The sequence below is a fragment of the Scophthalmus maximus genome, chromosome 6 (genome assembly GCF_022379125.1).
Source record: "Scophthalmus maximus strain ysfricsl-2021 chromosome 6, ASM2237912v1, whole genome shotgun sequence".
Classification (NCBI taxonomy): domain Eukaryota; kingdom Metazoa; phylum Chordata; class Actinopteri; order Pleuronectiformes; family Scophthalmidae; genus Scophthalmus; species Scophthalmus maximus.
The window spans coordinates 27,231,535-27,252,068 of record NC_061520.1 but is presented as its reverse complement, the minus strand read 5'-3'; the positions used below and the strand labels follow the sequence as shown (position 1 = coordinate 27,252,068).

The 20,534-nt window shown below is 40.2% G+C and overlaps 1 protein-coding gene across 1 annotated transcript in view; it reads left to right on the top strand.

Moving 5' to 3' along the window:
* The first annotated feature begins 437 nt into the window (after window positions 1–437).
* The window catches only part of LOC118309994 (copine-9-like), a 171,314-nt gene continuing 151,217 nt past the window's right edge, over window positions 438–20,534 (top strand). Inside the window, exons 1-2 of the mRNA XM_047332947.1 lie at window positions 438–824; window positions 20,319–20,359. Of these exons, the coding sequence (XP_047188903.1) occupies window positions 748–824; window positions 20,319–20,359 (118 nt within the window). The 5' untranslated portion in view covers window positions 438–747. The remainder of the gene's footprint in view (window positions 825–20,318; window positions 20,360–20,534) is intronic.

Here is a 20,534-nt window from a genome sequence, read left to right as displayed (position 1 = left end):
TGGGCACGGCGGGCTGGGAGGAGCTGTGGAGGCAGAACCGAAGTGCAGCAGAGAGGGAGGCGGAGGGAGCAGGAGTCTTTGGATTTAGAATTCTGAGACTAAGTCCACTGTCCCCTCAATCCTACTGACTGCAGCTTTAATGTGTTGTTTGCAGCGCATTCTATAAATGATACGCATGTGTTGGCAAATTGATGAAGATATTTTCTTGATTTGCTTGTGTTTTGTCTATTTGCATGTGTTTTCTTATAGTTGTAGTGCTGTGTGCTCTCAGGGCCACCGTACATGTCTAATCTGCTCACATTGATGGAGACGAAGTCTATGACCTATACTGCAGTGTGGCACTAATCACCCCCCATACAGAGACCACTCGTTGCAGCCAGGCACAGTTAAAAGAACTCGAAGAGTATTCTGCCTCCACCTGGCGATGGTTGGAGAGAATTAAGAACCAGAGGAGTGAGTGAATCCGTGTCCCTTCACCGGTCTCTATCCCTCTCTCTCTCTCCCCCCACCCCCTCTCGCTGTGAATGGTAGCCTCGTCCTCAGGTATGCCTCTTAACCCTCAGTTCCGCTCCAGCCACCGTCAGCGGCAACAATTACTACAACCGGAACCGGCTGCCTCACACTCTCTCATCTTGCGGTGGATTGAAAAAAACCCAGAGTGGCCAAAGGGAAATTAATGCTAATATACTAATACAAGTGCGAACTACGAGGATTGATTGATATATATATTTTTAAAAAGCCTCAGCCATGGCGACAATAGGAGATTTCGACCCACTCAACTCCACCGTACCTGCGACGAAGATTGAAGTAACTGTCTCTTGCAGGTAAGCAGCAAACCTGCTCCGGCAATACTCACTTGATAAGTATATATTTTTTTAATTAATTATGTTAAAATGTTTGATGCAACACCTCATCTCAACACACCTTAGACTTTCCTCATGTTTTTAATCAGTATTGTCTGTCTTTAACGTGCACGGACCAACTCGTGCTTAAGAATTTGCATGTGTTGTGGGTGTAGAAGTGCGGGGGGGGGTGCAGTTACCAACAGCAGCAGGATTTATTCTGAGTGCTTTGGAGAGCTCCGGGAGAGCGCAACTCTGAAATCACATTTATGTGCAGAGAGGACAGGGCCGGCTCTAGACATTTTGGTGCCCTAGGCCAAATTATGACTTCTTGCCAAAAGAAAATGAAACCCCACACCATCACAAAGAGCTGCATGTAACTGCCAATAACTCACCTTTGTAGACTCCTTTGAAGGGTTCAGTATTTCCCATACGATACTGAGAGACTATGGTGGTGAACGTAAGACCCTGTCTGGGGTACATTTCATTGTAAAGTCCATCTATCTGGGGAAGTTTAATGGCATATTTAGCAGGTTAGAACTATGAAGAACTTTATGCTATTGTAAACAATTGTGTGCTGCTGGAAGAGATTATTTCCTGCAGGATATTATAATTTATGATATGATTACTTTCTGTCTGAGTCGAGCTTCACCGAAATATTCAGGTGAACTGCTGTTATTTGGCGCAACAGCGGGGCTTCAGAACACTGAGGACTGAGTGCTACACTTGGCGCGCTTCACCCCCGCGGATTCCACAACGCCTCCTCTTCCGTCCGTCGCCCCCCACACCAATCTGTGCAGACTCGCTGGGGATCGTCACTTCTCCCTGGGTCTCTCTCCCCGCCCGATCTTGTGTGTCCTCGCTCCCTCGTTGTACTCCGGTCAACGGGGGAGCACTGCGCACACTGGTCTTGCTGTCTTTCGCTGCTGCGCACTTAAGAAAAAAAGAAGAAGTGATCCTTACTGCGCCCCCCGGACATTCTGCGGCCCTTATGTGACGGCGCATGTTGCATATGCCAAGAACCAGCCCTACGAGAGGAAGTAGGTACTGACTGGTTGGAACAGTCAGTGGTTATTTTGATCAGACCTGAAGAGAAAGACTAATAGGAATCATATCTGAATCTCATTTTGAAAAGCTGAATCTGATATTACCACGTTAACTACTACAACAGCAGTGTAGCACCCAAACTGTCAGGCTCAGTGCGAATAAAGAATAAAAATATGTTGGAACATCTTCTCACAAAATGTAAGACATAAATATGCAGATTTATTCACAGTTATTTATTAAGTCAAAATCTTTTGTGTTTGATTTCTCTTTTGAATGGTTGTTGGATCCTGTGTCTCTTAAGATCTTTCTTATTGTGAACCTAACTCTGGACTGAAACACTGCATTTCTGGTAAACGGTCCTGCAGACTGAGAGGAAATATATACTATCAAAAATGAACATTTGACCAAAATGATGCATGTCTTTGCAGTGTTGGGGTCAAAGAGCAGGATTGGGGGTGTGTAAATAGTTTCTGAACCCAGTCTACATTTTATTTAATAAATGATTAAAGACATTGCCAGAGACGGAGGTTACCACAATAAAGAAGAAGAGGAAAGGTTCAGCGCAGAGTGTCTGACAGCCGGTGAACTCAGCCTCATCATCACACCAAGATTTGGAGAACCAATTTTTTTCTGTAACTTTTGTTAAGGCACATGAAAAGCAAAATGTTGTTGCTGTGACAGCTTGGAGGCACCGTATTCGACTTGATTGGAGTGTTTGAATGTGTCAGCAACCTCTGTTGAATTGGGTGGTTGATAATTATGGTCAGTCACAGTTATCCAGCTGGCCTTGCCCACAGAGGAATAATCAATCACGGAGATGGTAACTATTCCACTCATGTAGGTCAAGTACATCTCCTTTTCATAGTAAATGTTGGCTACTGAAATACTTACTGGAGTAATATTGTAGGTTTCTACTTCATAACAGACTACCCTCCTGGCCGGTGAGAGAAAATCATCACACGTGTTCTATAATCATTATTTTGAAAGGTTTCATTGCTCCCATATTTACAACCCACTGGACAAATTATCCCTTTCTGAATGAATGAGTAAATTTCCAGATAGATGTACTATGGATGACCTTCCATGTAGTTTCTTGACTTAAAAATCTTTATACTGTAGCTGTGGCAGTCAATATTTTGAGACAATAGTAGGGCTGGGTAAAAAAATCAATTCATCAATGCATTGCAATATATTTTTTGACAATTCAATATCGATTAAGAAAATCTGTAAATCGATTATTTCCGTTGTAATGAAACACCACACCTGTGGTTGCCGCTGTAGTGTGATTTGCGACAGAAACGGGTTGTAGTCAGGGTTTCCTCTACATTCATTTTGCGGCGGTGGACAGAGTGAGGTTACTGGGTACCCGTGAGAAAAAATAGAATTTCGGTTCTGCTTATCGGTTCCTAAAAGATCGCATACATAATGGCGCCTGTGTTTTGATACTTATGCTTAGCATGCATGCTAACGTCCGAGCCACAGAGTGAAACATGGACCGAGAAAAACAGTCAGAAGTCTGTCTGTATTTCAATAGAGAAAGCGGCGACAGGTGCAGTATATGCGAGGCGGGTGGCACCTCGAATCTGGACAAACATTTCAGGCAGCGAGACATTTGGAGCAATGTATCCTGCACTGTTCGTTGTCCTGCAGGCATTGATTGAAAATGACAAACATGACTATCATTTCAAATGACGGAAACAATCTTGGAGGTGGATTGTAATTTTGATGTGGTGTCAGCTTCATAATGTTATTCCTTTTCATCTGAAGTTGCTGTTTCTCAACAAACCAACCTCTGGTCCTTACTATCATGCTGACTCAGCGTCTTTAAGGCTTCTTCATTTAGCCACATCATTACTGCATCACTGTGTGAGTGTTGGTGAATTGTCAGGGCAGGCTATCTGGATGTGATTATATGTGACTGTTTTTCCAAAGGGCTCTGCATTTCCACTGAAGGTGGTAATGAGCTTGAGCTTGAGTTCCTTTTCCCATTCCTGTAACAATGTGTGAGACGGAGGTTTCTCTTCATATGGTAAGACTTGAGTGGAAAAGGGAAATGAGGGTCACTGTGTATCGAATTAGTATGTTAATGTACAGACAAGCTGGCAGCAGCACCTCACAGCTCAGATCTGCTTTAGATAACTAATACTGTACCTGATGGCTGTTTGAAATCACAGTTGGACAAAAATAGATTGGGAGACCCATTGTGTATAGTATGACATGAAGAGAAACACCTCTGATGATTATCAACATTGTTCCAACTAAGGGTGCAACGGCTCACAAAACTCACGGTTAGGATCGCTACGCGGCTTTTGAGTCAGTCATCGGATCATTTTTCGGATCAACAAAAAAACGAAGACAACAAATATAACGTTGCTTTCCAGAACACGTAACGCAGAGAACTTTTTCCAATGGTCTTAAATGAATACAACCTTCAAGTCCGGTGTTTAAATAAAATCTTAAAATAAAATATGCAAAAAAATTAATTAAAGTTCAAAATGAGGCATGAATCACTGAATCAGTCGGGAGGGAGAGATGTTTACCGTCTCGCTGTGGGACCAACACCCCCACTTTTCTCTCATTTTATGTGTAAATAAGCCACTGTTTGCTAACTTAGAAGCTGATATGTCAGTATAAATACTGTGTTCATTACTTTTACTGCACCCGCATGTCACCAAAAGAAAAACAAGATCTGCTGATAAGGTGTAAGCAGGTTTTAAGCAAAATTTCCAACAAAAATATACAAAGAGAATTAAAATCAGTGAATAGCCTATTAATGATCTGTCTCGGATGTACCCTGCCTCTAACCTAGTGTCTCGATTAGTCTGGCTCACCGGATATAGAGGACAGAGATTGGGCTACAGACAGATTCTGTCACAAAACTTCTCCCATTCCTTTTGCTGACATTCCCGTATTGTGCTCCTGCTGGAACTCTGAAACAACGCAATAAGGCGGGTTTTGAGGAGAAATCATTCTGGCAGCGGCATGCGTGTTTGACATGGATTTCACCAATGAACCCATCCACTCCACAAGATCACCTATGATATTTATTTAACAGCGTTCTACAAGAACTAAGTATATATGGTAAAACGTCTGTCGTTTTGACAGATCCTGTGAGCTCATCCAGGGCTAAAGTGTATGCTGGCTTGACCTCGTTGTGAGAAAGGAACAAACTATGTTTGTTCTTTTTGTCAATTAAACTAACCTCACATAGGCGACATTCTAAGTTTCCCCCCGGCACTATTTTGCGCGGACACCGACGCTGCTTCCTGGGCCTAGATGATTGTGATTGGTTTAAAGAAACGAAAAAAAGGCCAGCCCCCCCAATCTCCGAAATGATAGAACGTGCTTCCAGACCATACTACGAGCTGTAGTTTTGACTCCAGCCCCCCGTGACCCTCAAAGGGTAAGTATGATGGATAAACGGATGGATGGATATGTACAAAATATGGGTGTACCTTTTATATCCGTAAAAAGCATTCCTACCGCTTTTTATGCCTGTCAGATATTTGCCCGCCTCTGAGCTCTGTGATCAAATAGACTGTGTGACAATGTTTTCAAAGTCCTTAAATGGGCAGTAAGCGATTCTAAAGCAAATCACGTTTTGTAAAAATCAACAAATATTTCTTCACGGTGTCCAGCTGTTGGTTAAAAAAATCTGGGTTCTTGGCTCAGCCCAGGTTCCATAAATCGAAAACAAAACAAATGATGTCGGCTGCACCAACAACACTGCACTGTAAGCCCGGATAAGTTGAATTTACTTAAAAAAATTGAGCAAACTGGTTGCCCTAAAAATATTAAGTAATGTGTAATGAAAACTTGAGTGCATTTAACATAAATGCTTGAAAGGCTGGAATCGTTATTTTAAGTTTTAAACACTAAATGCAAAGTGGATTTTACTTACAATCTCTTGTAATATCAATTGCCTTGTCACATGAACTCCACTTATTATTTTAAGTTAAAGTGACTAAACCTTTGTATTCATTGAATGTGCTAAACTAGAACATTTAAATTAAGACAAATACGCAATACAACAAAAGTCATTCTTTTACTGTTTTATTTGAAAACAGCATGAAGTTAGAGGTTAGAGCCCCCTGCTTTAACAACCTTGAATCATAAGCCTGAAACTGTGGCAAAATTAGTCATTCATGTCCTGAACATTGCATAAAACATTAAGTCTAGCACCATCATGCCTCTATTCTATCAAAAACACTTATTGTGCTCAAGCATGTGTACATCATTATCACTACAAATCACATTAAAACTGTATTATAGCTTACACTCCTGTTAGGGAAAATTTTTATTTAGTTGAACATTCCCCTTTACATGACTAAAATATCTACTCTATATATCTTGAAAATCCAAAATGCACCAAGACATCTGCCTTTTAGTTGGTAATGTAACTAAAATACCCAACTCATTTGAAATTAAATGTACTCAAAGCCTGTGTCATGGAATCTTGTGTAATAATCAGTGCAAATACCATAGGACACATGTACCCCAAACCGTACACAACAGTAAACATGTTTTCCTAAAAGTCCAACATTACAAACTGGGGCAAACAAATCTGGAGCAGTAATAGTGCCATTTCAAACCCTGTTTTATGCTTCCAGGTGATTTTTCAAAGGTTGAATTTTGGGTGCCAGCTCACAGATGAACCCTACTCTAGATGGGTTGAGCTGGGTTTTTTCTTGACCAAGGCAGAGAATTCCCACTGGAGTTTGACTGTACGAGTCCTTGTCAGTTACATCCTAACAGTGAAAGAAACGTATTGACGCAGAGGACATAAACTTTTTTTGTGAATCATATGACTCTCAGTACCTTTCACCTTAATTGTTTTTTTAAAAAACTTTACTGTCACCAGTTGAAAGAAACATCAATAAGTTAGTTGATGACTGGAGCAACCAGAATCTAACAAGCGCACTCAGAACTCCCATTTGAGTTAAAGACCCCGAAACACTTTCACAACTTCCAACTGGTGACAGTTAAGTCAAAAAACAAATTGGGCAAATGTAAAAGGATTCATACAACCTTAGTTATTGGGAGCAATTTTCTACTTCTTTTCAATAGGACTGGGACTGAAAGTGGGTAAGCTATCTTTGTTCGGCCATAAAATAGAGACTTAATGGAGACACTGATGCTGATCAAATTATTCTGAAAATTAGTGGCATTGTTCATGAGAATGAGACAAATGAGCGTGCACCTGCAACATTTAAAAAAAAAAAATAATTAACTTACAGAGCATGTCTTGAAGAAGACAGAAGAATCATCCGCCAAAATGACAGGCAGTCCCCGAAGACATAGGCACCTGATGCCTGTTGGCTCAGTGGTCTGCAAGATGGTGGACACGAGTTAAAACCTATCTTGCTAAGGATACTCGCATGTATTTATCAAATAAATTCCAGAAATTCCCCGCAATGTTTATGTACAAGAGGACAAAAGGAGAGGAAAATGGAGAGGACAGAAAATAAAATTAGGAAATGAAGAGAGGAAAGGAGAAGATTAAGGAAGGGAGATGAGATGGGAAGAAAGAAAAGGATAGAGAGCAGAGAAGAAAGAAAAGACAAAATTGATGAACAGAGAAAGGAAAGAGGTAGTAGACTCTTCTTTTCTCCGAAGAGCAAACGTCAGGTCCATCACTTTCTTAACAAGGGACCCATTTGGCTTTGTCTTCATCATTTCATTGCCAGCTAAGCCAGCAAACCGGTGGCTACAGGTGATGTCCGTTGAACTTATTAAAACAACGTTTTTCACTAACGTTACTCACAAAAAGCCCCTCCAGTGTGAAAAGTAACTTACTTAGCTAGCTAGTTAAGTGAGCTAACGGGTGGCAAGGTTAATGTCCAATCGACGTCGAACTGCTTCACTTGGATTCCTCACAAACAGCCCCCCAAGTGAAAAAAAGTTTCAAACTGTAACGTTAGCTAGCAGGTGAAAATGTCTGCCGACCTAGTTAAAATTAGCTTCCCACTACTCACCAACATCCCCTTGTATCCACACACAAACACGGAAACATTAAGTTGTCTCACTCCTCAGCAGCAACGTTAGCTAAACAATGGACAGCAGGAGCAACTGGACTGTCTGGTGCGCGGCGGCAAAGTGATGTCTTCTCAGCAAAAAGTGGATGGCGGCAAAGGGCTTTCACGTTCCCATTGTGCATTGCATGAAAGAGCGGAGTGTCGTCACGGTGGCTCATGATGAGTACTGTAGTAGTAGTCAGTGTTTTTAGACATACAGAAACAACAGAAATTGTGATTTCTCAGAAACTAAATTGAAATATATGGAAGCAACGACCCTAACATAACCATAATGTTAGTAATATAATTTATTTATGCACAAAACTCCTGTGAGTTTGTGTTAATTAATAAAAATAGCCTATTATACATAGCCTAGCAGCCTAATTTAGCTGTTGTTACGTAAAACTCTTAATGGAAAAAAATACGTTCAGATCTTGTGGCTTCATTGCAACTTTATGTAGCCTAGATAAAGAGATGGTCATGACTAAAACTTGGGAATTTTAAGCCATTTCACTTCAGTTATTCACAGACTCAACTAGGTCTACAAATTAGTATAACATACTTACATTTGCTAGTAATGCAATCAAAACTTAATCGATTTGAATCATGTAGGTACATTATACTTCAAATGTTTGATTAGATATGAAATCCGGGTTTACAGTGTGCAAGTGCAGTTTGTAAACATCACTTGTCGACACCTTAAGAGACGTGCTAGTGGTTGGGGCTGCAATGCATTGTTTTTGCCTAGTGGGCTCCTCTATCCAAGGACCCGGGTTCGCGGCCCAGCCTGAGCAGGAAAATCACAACAACAACAAAGGTAGAGACAAGCTCTCTCCAAGTCACTTACTGCACCTTTTACTGGTCCACGTCTGTCCCACTGTGTATTTTTCTATAAAAGTAAATTATTTATATCAGTGCAGTATTTTGTTTAGAGAACACACATCTGATCCGATCACTTTTCAATATTCAATGACAATATGAGGGCTCCTTTAAAAAAAATTTAAAAATGTCAGGAAGATGACTCCGGTTTGGCTGCAGTGTAAGCATGTTGTATTTGTCAGATGAATTGTCAGTGTGTACTGTATGTGGGTTACCAAGGCAGTCTGATACTGTGGAAGAGGCCTGTGTTGGCTTCCAGAACCGGCACCTCTCCTCTGGATCCCATTAGACAGACTGAGCATGGCAGCCACCCTGCAGTCTGCAACTGGATGGTTTAAGGCAGTGGGAAATAAAGGACCTCCCCTCTCTTGTGAGCAAGGCTCCTGTAAACCATCCTGTATTTAACCACCATGTGTCCCTGACAGGTGGGTTGCCTGGTATGAAAATGGCTCCCTAATGCCTGGAAGTTGTCAATAATATCTTTGGGATTATCTAGGTTATAATTTTAGCGGGGGTGATATGATGGCATTCGTTACAGTAATTTTATTAAAATGAGTGGCGTGAAACCAATATCTGGGTAATATTATAAATTATTTGTGGCTGAGAGACATGGGCTGCGGTCAAATTGTCAATTTTGCTTAGGAAGGTTCCTAACTGAGTGAAATGTCCCGCAAGTATTTCACCGGCAGCCATGATAAGAGCTGTTTGAATTCTTTCCTTTCCTATCTCCTTTAGCATATAGGCACAATGGACCTTCCAATGTGAAAGGAAAGGAGAAATAGACGCCCCACAATTCCTTGCGGCAGCAATATCTAATGTGACGTGCCATGCACAAACTTAAACAATTAAATCCGAAGTAGAAGAAGAAGAAGAGTATGAATATGACAGAGAAGGTATGCAGGTCAGTTACCGTTGCCTATTAAGCATTTCCATGTTATGCCATATGGTGGTCATGTCGATAAATATGAGTGGACATTCTCAATGTGACAACCTTTTCCTTTCAGTTTTGTAACCTATATTATATTACAAACTCAAGGTTCACAAACCAATGGGTCCCAGTGGGTTGCCATTTTGGTGATGTGTTGAGGTTGTGATACAGCTGGAGGATACATACACCACCTTTCTATTGCACCACGGAGTCACTGTGGAGATACATGGTAATAGATAACTCAAACTTGGAACTCAAGGCCTTAGAAATGTGTATATATTGTTGCCCTGGATAATGATATTTTGGAATGTGAGGGTGCTCCGAGGCACTGTCTCAAAGTGTAGTGGTGGAGTGTAGATTTCTCTTATTGAAATTACTTTAAATTTTAAGTGTTTTTTGCTGAAATCTGGAAAAAGATATTGACTTTTGGAAGCTGCAATTAATTCCTAAAAATGATGAATGCATATAAGTCTACAATAGCTGTAACTCTGAGTAATCTTCTGTTTGTCAGTGGTTTCTAGTGTTCTTCTTTGTGGGGTGGTGAGGGCATTTGATAGCTGCCTTGTGGTTGTGATGGTGACACAGTGTGGGAGGTGGTCTGATGCTAAAAAGTGACAGTGGTGGTGCTTTCAGAGTGAAATGTCAGGTAGGTCAACGAGAACAGGGAGTCAGGACATCTCAGTGGGAGAATGTCAATCACAGCAGGGGAGGGCTCTGATTGGATACCCAACCTCCCCCATATCATGTCCTGAAGGTCTGCAGGCATGAGGCCACGTTACAAGCAAATACCGTTGGATCCTAAAGGAGATTAGTGTCTCACTGAAGTTATGTTTCAAAGACAGAGCAGATCCCCCTCAAAAAAACCTCCACAGTTTCTGCAGAACAGCTTGTTATTGCTGTTGATTCATTGCCCCTTATTTTTCATAGATGTGGGAGTTGTCACCATAGTGGAGTGAAACCTCTGCTAACAAGCAACCCCTAATAATGCCTTCAATTCACATGTTCATCTAAAGAGACGACATGCAGGGCAACTTATTGGGAACTTGTAAAAATGTTTCTAGAACAACAAATTTGAGCCTGTAGCCTGTGGCTCTATTCATTTCAATTCATTTTCAGGGTAGTGTGCTGTTATTCAAACTCTTATTACCAGTTGTTTGAAGTTTGAAAAAGGACATCTTTACAACAAATACCTGACTGACTGGCCAATCCACTGACATCACTGTCAACCGTCGTCATTCAGTACCATAGTCCCGATTCTGCATAGCCAGCAGCTAGCTGCTGCTCCATGAGCTTCTGTTACACATTTTCTCAAGATATCTGTTCAAGATATGTCTTCAAATAATAGAGTGACAATCTTAATAATGGACAGAAAATTATTCCCTATCATATGATATCATATAATTGGTGACATCATGAAGAATTCAAAATGAAGTCAAAAATGATATCATGCATATTTGAAAAAATGCATAAATCCAGGTATCTCTGCATCCAATAGGACTATAGACACAACCTAAAGCTTATATACAGTGTTGATTGAAAAATAATCTATGATCCTGTTGTTGGAAGAATGTCATCATGACTTCATCACTATGATTTCTGACTTCTCTAAATGATGTCATATAGCAGGGGTATTCAATTAAAATTCTAGGAGGTCGAGGTTGGAGAAATTTTCCTCTAGCAAAGGTCCGGAACCATAATGTCACAATGTTTAAGTTGCATAATGATTCAGTGACATATTGAAGTAGGCTGGTTGTATCGACATCTAGCCTAATTATCGTCAACTGACTGTCAAATTGAACAAAGAAAAAAGGCCTGCAATTCAATAACATTTCAACAATCTTAATTGTCAGTTTTCATTTTGAACTGGAGGAATTAGAATTAGAAGTACTCTAATAATGATGTCTTCTCACTCTTAACAGTCTCAGAACACAAACCATGGGTAGAGAAAGAGAAAGAAAGTGTGGCTTCGATCTGCCCGACCCCTGGCATGGGAGAGGGGTGTACTACAAAGGGACTTAAAACTTGTGAGAGCTAGCATTAACCGCCAGCAAGGCTCTTAACGTGTCCGTGAGTGAGGTCTACACACACAGCACAGCACTTGGCGGACACCGTTACATATGCACAACAAAACAACAAGCGACAGTGGGAGAGTGTCATGGTCTCTTGTTGTTGTTTCTTGTTTTATTGTGAAGTCCTTTTCCTTGTGTTGCTGCACTTCCTTTACCGTGTCTTGTTTCTGGTGCCTTGTTTTTCCTGTCTCCTGCCCCTGTGATCGTCTGCACCTGTTCCTAATGTGTCTCACTTGTGTTCAATTTGGCCTGACCACCTTGTGTCTATTTAGTCTCTGTGCTTCCCTTTGTCTTTGTTGGTTAGCCTGTGATTTTGGCCCGGTCTGTTCCTGTGATTTCCCCCCCGAGTCTGTATCTGTTATACTCCCAGTCTGTTTCTGCTATTTTCTCCGGTCTGTTCCTGTTATTTTTTCCGCTGTCTGTTCCTGTGTTTTTGCCCCAGTCTGTCCCCTGGTCTGTTCCTGTGGTTTTCCCCCTGGCTCCAGTGTTTTAGTTTGGACTCCTTTTTTGCCACATGTTGTGGACACCCTTGGATGGATTTTGTTTTTTTTACCTTTTATTATTAAATATTCTTTGCACCACCTATGCATTTGGGTCCTGTTCCTGCCAAAACCTGCAGTAGTGAATGTGCAGTGCCGGTTGTGGACTGTCTTAATATAATACAGCGCCTCTAGTTAAAAGAGAAGTCAGGTTGTTATGGAAAGTCAGGGGGTTGGCGTCTGGGATCGGATCCGGACCGCGGTCAGCCTATTAGTGACCCCTGTCATATAGTGTAGTAATGCATTGAACTGTGCAACATATAAGATTAGAGAAACAGTTTATTTAGATTAACAAATCATTTGTGGCTGATGGCATTCTTACAATATGAAAAAGTTGGAAGTAGTTTAATTTGGGTATATACGTTTCACCCCTCCGATACTGAATATTGAGGGGTTTTTTCCAAATGTTTTTTTTTTTTAACTGTAAACATGGTCCTTGAATTCACTGTCTACAATTTGCATGCAGATAAGTATTCTACAGCTCCCATGAACTTTCTCCAGCTCACCAGTGAACTCACTATATGCCATCATAACCTGTTCTCCAGGGATGATGTTTCAAATAAAAGAATGAGGGTGTGCTACTGTAATAGACATGTGTGGATTATGGAGATGGACAGGTCTATTCTCATAGCTCCTCACTCATCTTGCTGGTCTGACAAGCAACAACATTTAACTAGTGACAGCCTAGGGCTTCTGGTGTTCATTAGAGGCTGCAAAAAACTGAAAAAAATGAACAAACAACAATATAAAATGTATCTTTTTGAAAAGTGGAGTGAATGACATGGAAAAACTATTGAACGGGGATGTTGTTCAACAGTCAAAGCTATAAAAAATATTATTTATAGATCTTGAATGAGGTTTTCCAGCTTCTTGAGGGTTCTGGTTTCACTGCGACTATCTGGGTCAATTTCTTGGTTGGAAGGTGAAAGCTGTTCAGCCTGAAATAGTAAACCCTGGAGGATTTATGGGGGAATATGGCTCTTAAACATATGTGTTTTAGTACTACAAACTGTCACACTATTGGCAAAAGAGGGCTACTGAACGTCCATGCATGAACATGAGCAATAATTTATGTGGAAATGATTAGAGCTGCAACAGTTAATCAATTAATCGATTAGTAATGTATTACTAAAATATTTTGATAATCGTTTAATCGTTTCAAGTAGTTTTTATCGAAAAAATGTCCAAATTCTCTGATTTCAGCTTCTTAAATGTGAATATTTTCTGGTTTCTTTGCTCTTCTGTGACAGTGAACCAAATATATTTGGTTTGAGGACAAAACAAAACACCATGTTGGGATTTGGGAAACACAAGTGTAATTTTTCACCATTTTATGGACCAAACAACTAATCGAGAAATTAATCGACAGCTTAATCGATAATAATCAAAAATAATCCTTAGTTGCAGCCCTAGACATGATCAAAAGCAGCATGATCATGTGAAGATACACACTGTGGTGCTCCCTGCAGTCACCCAGAGTCCCTCCTCCTCCATCACCCTGACAGCTACAAGGCCAGAAAGAGGAACCTCTCTACGTGTCACTAACTGCTCACTGAACACCATTTTTATTTAATTTTTTTTATATCACAATCGGTAATCACTAATGTATCAGGATGTTGGGAGGGAATATGGGTCGTAGTCCTGACAGTGATTTCATAATTGTGTGTCATTCATTTCCCTTGTGTTAGCAGCTGAGTTGAAATTCCTTTGCCACAAATAAATAGAAACACATTAAAGTGGTGCCCATAATACAACGGTTACAGTGTGCAGTGCTTTCTAGCTGGGGGCTGGATTCTTGTGGCCTGCTGGAAAACAAATGGCTGCAGACAAGGAGGGCAGCATGGCTCTCAACAGGAGCTTCTTTACAGTGGAAAGCTGTTGTCATCTTTTATGTAACGTACCAGGTTGTTGCAACATTGTTCTGTTTGTTTATATTAATGTTGAATATCTTTCTACCCCATTTCAAGCTGTCTTAACAAGATTAAACTGGAAATCATGTGATTCTGTAAAACCTTTTAGGTCTTTACACACTGATTGAATGTTTCCCCCTGTGCATTGTGTAATTGATTCACACATTTTCTTGATCAAGTGATTTTGTCATGAGTACTTTTACACTGCAGGTGAATATTATGTGTAGAAAAAACGATTTACCAACCAATCTTAGTAGATTATAGTAATTAGGGCTGTAGAATTACTGACCTCAGAGAGAAATCACAGTGCTGTGGTTCAGTAGGATCCCTGTGTGGTCCTCTGCCTCATGTCTGCAACCTGGGGCCAAAGTCGCCCTTCAGCTCCTGTATGAGGCAGTTGAACTCTCCTTCTCTTTCACTACAATGTCAAATAGGAAATTACTAGGGATTTAAAGATTCACAGATACAAATCGGTATCTGGCTGTTTTATCACAGATACGACTACATAGATACACAGACCCCTGTATTGATTTAAATGGACCAAGATTCGGCCGATGGCCCGGTTCTAATGTTACGAATCGGTTGACTGAAGCTTTGCTGTCAATTCAATGAAGCTTGTACGGTGTGCTTCTTCTTTGTTGAAAGAGACGGGTGTGTGTGTGTGTGTGTATGCGCGAGAATCTTTACAGCGTCTCACAATGGTTACAACAAATGTTGCAAGCGCAGGGAAAACAGCCTGTAACAACATTTCAAAATGTACAAAAACGACGAAATGATTTAGAATGCACCATCATATCTTAAATCCAAAGTCTGGAATCTCTTTGGATTGTGCTTTGCCTTCCCACAAGCTCATTCAAGATGTGTCCACTAGTTGGAACAGCTCCTATGACATGCTAGAATGATTTTTGGAGCAGCAACATGCAGTTTTTGCTACACTTATGTCAAGGGAGCACAGAAAAGGGGGGGAGGTGAACAACACTCTTAATGAGAATGAAATCAGCAACGCTAAAGACAGTGAAGGCACCTGTCAAAGTTGTGATGACTATAATGTGCGAGGAGAAGCAGCCCACAATCTCATGATTGCCCCCATCTGAGCAAAACTTTAAAAGCACTTTAAAGGGCATTCGATGAAGACACGGTGCTCATAACTGAGATGAAGATGGTGTTTAACAGTGACTTTGAGAAACGTTACACAGACCTACATGATCTTCTCTACACTGCATTTGCTCTAGACCCTCGCTTTCGTGAGCGGGCATGATGCTGAGAGGATATTCATAAGTATGTCAGCTGAAGCTGCAGCCCTGCATAACAAGGTATCCCTCCAACAAAAACACTATCTCATTCACTCAGCACAAAATAAATTATTACAGTGCATCAACAGTTGCTAATAGTCGTTTTTTGAACATATTGCTATATCTGTGATCTTTGACTGCTGGTACTGTACACTGTTTTAGTGTTAACTGTCATCGTCAACTGACAATATGTACTGCATTAATTTAACCATACACACAACACACTATTTTTGAGTGTGTTATCAATGGTAAACATTTGTGTGATTTGTAATCATAGCTTTGATTTTATACATTAACTATAAATAGGAAGCAGAGCATACAGACAGTCAGGGAAGTCCAGTGCAGACAGAACCAGCTCAGAGAGACCCCGCTCATGGAGATCTAGACACGGGGAGTCCCAAGAGACCAAAGGTGTATATTTTTTATACACTGAAGTATAAATTAAGCAGAATAAGATGTATACATCATAGTAAGGTAAAAGAAAAAGCTCTTAAGAGTAATGGCAAAAAAACAACTATTAAAAAGTTATAAGGAGTAATATAAATGGATAATTTACTGAGGCAGACAACAGAGGAGAGGGAAAAAGGTGTCCTGGTAAATTTCCCTGGCATACAGTTATTGATTTTTTTTATTTAAGATGATGACCCTCCTTGCAAAAAGAAGAAAAAAAAAAGCTGGCAGCCCTGGACCAGCTTTACTGAGAAGTCTTTGAGGCGAAAACAGCAGACAGATCTTTAAGGGAGAGGGGCAGCGACGAAGTCTTAAAGTACAGAGAGCACAATCCTTTGCCACTGAATGAAAAACTCTCTAAAATAGTGAAAATCACCTACTGTCGTCTCTTGCAAAGAAATACCTCTGTTAACCAGCCAACAGTGTGGCATCAGAAAGAGTTTTCAGCACTGCTGGAGATATTGTTTATATCGTTTATTGTGAATATTTGTGTGCAAACTTTCATTCATACATTTCTGTGCAAAAATCATCTCAAGTGCAAAACTGGTGCTGTGAGATATTATTTATTATTTAGAGATAATTTGTCAAAACAATATTTTCATACAAAAAGTCTTACTTTTTTTGTCTTTAAATAAACAAAAGACATGTAGTAATAAATTGATACATTTTTCTTCCGTTTTTTTCCCCATGCCATAAAGTAACATAAAAACTGGTCCCTTTTACGAAATATATTTATTTGAAGGTAGGCAATGCTTCTTTCATAAAATTAGCTTCTTGTCATTTATAATGAAAAATGAATGTTTAAATTGAACGAATTAATCAGATTGAATCGTATCTCAACGAATCGAAACGCATCTGATCAATTCAATATTAAATCAAATCGCACTGAATCGTTCTATATTAAGATGTATCATCCCTGAATCGTATCGTAGCCCATGTATCTAGATACGTATCGGATCGTCTTATAAGGGAGAGATGCACACCCCTAGAAATTACCTCTTTTGTCAATTGATGAGGATAGGATCTTCATCACAGGATAATTCCTTCTGAAGCTGTTAGTGAGAGTTAACCTTTTATTGAGCATGTGCTGGAACTGTTGCAAAATCACGTTACTGCTGGCATGAATAAGTTGAATGCAAAATATTTGGAGGCAAGTATTTAGCATTCTTGTGTCATCCATTACGCACATGGTGTGTAAAAGACTGTGTCGACTGTGGTGCGTCTTCTCCCAGTCACTGGTGGTTTCTTTAACCATGACCTTTACCAAGAAGTATGGGTGAAGAACATCATGATGAAAATGGACATTGCTAATTACTTCTTATATGGGGACACTTAAGAGTGAACTATTTGGCTCACTGCATAGCCATTTACCAAAGAGACAGTGTAGGACTTGTAGTTGTTTCTACTCGAGAGTATGGTGGAAATAACCTGTTATGGTATCTGCACTGTAATGCTGCTAGGCCCCTATTGATCGCCCTGTGTGTACACTGCGTATGTACCTTGTTTCCTTCTAGTTCAAGTGGCTCAGGTCTCCTGTATCGATTACTGTGCATTAACTTGATTAAACACAACTGTGGACATGTGCCCTGTGACAACAATGTGTGTAAAGTCTAAAACCTCAACAGGGCCTCAAGATGACATAAAAATGCAGACCTGACTTTAGTGGTAATTTCTTGACCTGAGGCTTTTAGGGTCTCTGGGTGTTGCTTGCTTTGCCTGATCATCTATCCGTGCTATGAGGGGTAGTTAATGCCACAATTTCTACACATAAATCAAGAGGGGAAAAGTGCCATTTATTATTGTACTGATGAATACGTTCATGTGTATTGTATATAGGTGGATAGGGTTAGTTCGGATAAGAACCACATGATACCAGGAAATTAAAGTTAAAGTGGGACTGTGACATCTGCTTATCCCTGAGATAGTGTTTATGTATATATTACTCAATTAGGTGCAGTGTGCTAACATGTAAGCAATTAGGGACATATGGGACATCCAAAGGTCACATGGGTTGTGTCCCAGTTAATACTACTTACTAATTAAATAGGCCCTATGCACTATAAACAATTCAGTTTGACTTTCTCACCCGTGTGAGGGCAGTCTGTAGCCCAGTGGAATGTGCACTGACAAACTGCACATTCTGATCTGTGACTGTCACTATCCAGATGGTTAGTGCTAGTCAGTGGTGTCTTTTGCTGATCATTTTGGGACCATGGCCTGCCCTTCTGTTGCCTTTGCTCTGTTATATATGCAGTTTCCTTGTTAATTACCTCCGCCCAAGGAGGTTATGTTTTCACTTGTGTCCGTTTTTTGTTGGTTTGTTTGTTGAAATTGGTTGAAGGATGGGACATTGGCGTGTATCCTATCGATACTACTCTTTATAATTTGGTGCAAAAATTAAAGACATGATGACATGAAAAGATGATGATTGGCTAATGATTGGCTTGATTCAGCTGTTATTTTATTACTGCTAGAGGGGTAACATCATGAAACAAGTCATTGTCACAGGGAAATCTTTGTTGCTTCTCTTCTGAGAAATATCTGACTTTTAAGCCTTAAGAGGGGGTGAGGAAGAGAGGAGGGGGATGACGCGAGCTTGTCAGGACAGCTCAAAGTTGTCATGCTAGCCCTGGGCGATATGGAATCTCAATAATTTTTTTCATATTGATCCATATATTCCACGGTGAGATATAAAGATATCATAACATTTAAACCAAAGTTGGTTTATGTATTATTTATTTTCTGTGAGGAGTTGAACATGACAGGTATACTGTAGAACATTACATATATAACATACATCTGCTGCTGTATAATGTAGTTGTATAATTACAACTGCTGCAACAAATTGCCTTCGTCACTGTTTGCAGCGCATGGTACTTCTCTGCCTCTTGTCAGACTTTAAATATTCCTCGGAAAAATTCTTTTCAACAAGGTCCTCGTCTTTAGAGCCTCGTGTCCGTCAGGACGTCTTCTTCGTTAACATTTCCCGTCATCATTTTTGTCTTTTCTCTCGCTCTCACTCCTGACGGACTGATGAGCTGCAGTAACCCAAACGCTGGCTACACTCTCTTCTCCAGCCACATGATTGGCTCAGCACGGCGCTATTCTCATCGTCATTGGCTGTTCATGTTGTCTGTCAAAACATGGAAGGAATTAGTTCTATTGACGTGCCTAACATTCCAGTTAATAACTAAAGACTTTGCTCAATAACAAGTGTAACCTTGACTTGACGAGGCAGAAGACAGACACATGTATAAACGTTGCTAACGCTAGCTGCTTTGCTAAAACTACTATGTTTGATTTGCAAGTGTTTCGTGATGTTGCCCGCTTTGCTTGCGAATACAGTTTTTTGCAAATGAACCTTTGACTGCATTGTCATTGCGTCTAGTAAAGTGAGTCCAAACTTTTCGCAGAGCGTCAGCGGCTTTGTTATCATTAGGGGGCAGTGAAATAACGTAAATACCGATAGCAGGACCGTTTGTCCTGGCGCTTATCGGTGCTCCGGTACTGACCCAATTATGTACCGGTAAAAAAAATTACCTGTACTCGGTACCAATCCCTAGTCATTATGTTACACAAGTGTTCATGTCAGTGTCCCTGTTTATTCATATGCTGGTGTTTCCATCGCTGTGTCTCTTGCTCCTTCCAACAGCACCTAAGTGCTCTGCAGGTGCTTGTTTACTTATCTCGAATTCTGTAACTCTGTTCCTAAATTTGACTGCAAAAATACTTTAGTGTGTTACGATAATGGGATATACCTAATGCACACTGTCAGATGTCAATCAAACTGTGATCAAAAGAGATGTTTTACATTTGCAGTTTTTTTGTTCTGCAACAGTGAGAAGCTCATAAGTCTTCTGTGCAGTGCGTTGTAGTGTACATAAACACTACACTGAAAATTGTATTCTTAACTTCATTTTGGCTGCATTTTGATTTACATTTAATATTTTTGATGAACATGTCAATTAATTTTAGTAAAAATAAATTTTTAAAAAACTCCCCACAGCTCAGACTGAGTAGTGGACTACACATTTCTGCTGTTAGCAGATGCAATCTTCTTTTGTTTTTATTAATATTTGTAAGTTGTCCTTGGCTGTTGAAAGGCACCGACAAATATAAGGTGCTGTTGCAGCACAGTTATGAACATGCTAGTGGATTTTTTGCATTTTGCTTGCTTCAGTGCTAATGAATTGCAGTAGCAATTGAAAATAACACAATCTAATGTATGAAAACTGCTGACTGGTGACAATCCAGTATTATTGCATTAACTTAGAGTGACTGACACTGTTTATTAAATTTGACTTTATTGCCCTAACTATCTGTTTCAATCTATTTCTTTCTTTTGCAGAAACCTGTTAGACATGGACACCTTCTCTAAGTCAGACCCAGGTAACTGCTGCCTCCGTCACATTCATGCTTTTTATGAAAATCAATATCCCGGATACCTGATACACCACACAACGCATCACTCAGCCTGAATGTGATCATTTAGTTTCATGCATGTATAATGAAATCACTACTTCATGCATCTTATCAGTGCATCAGTGATTTTCACGTTGGTTCC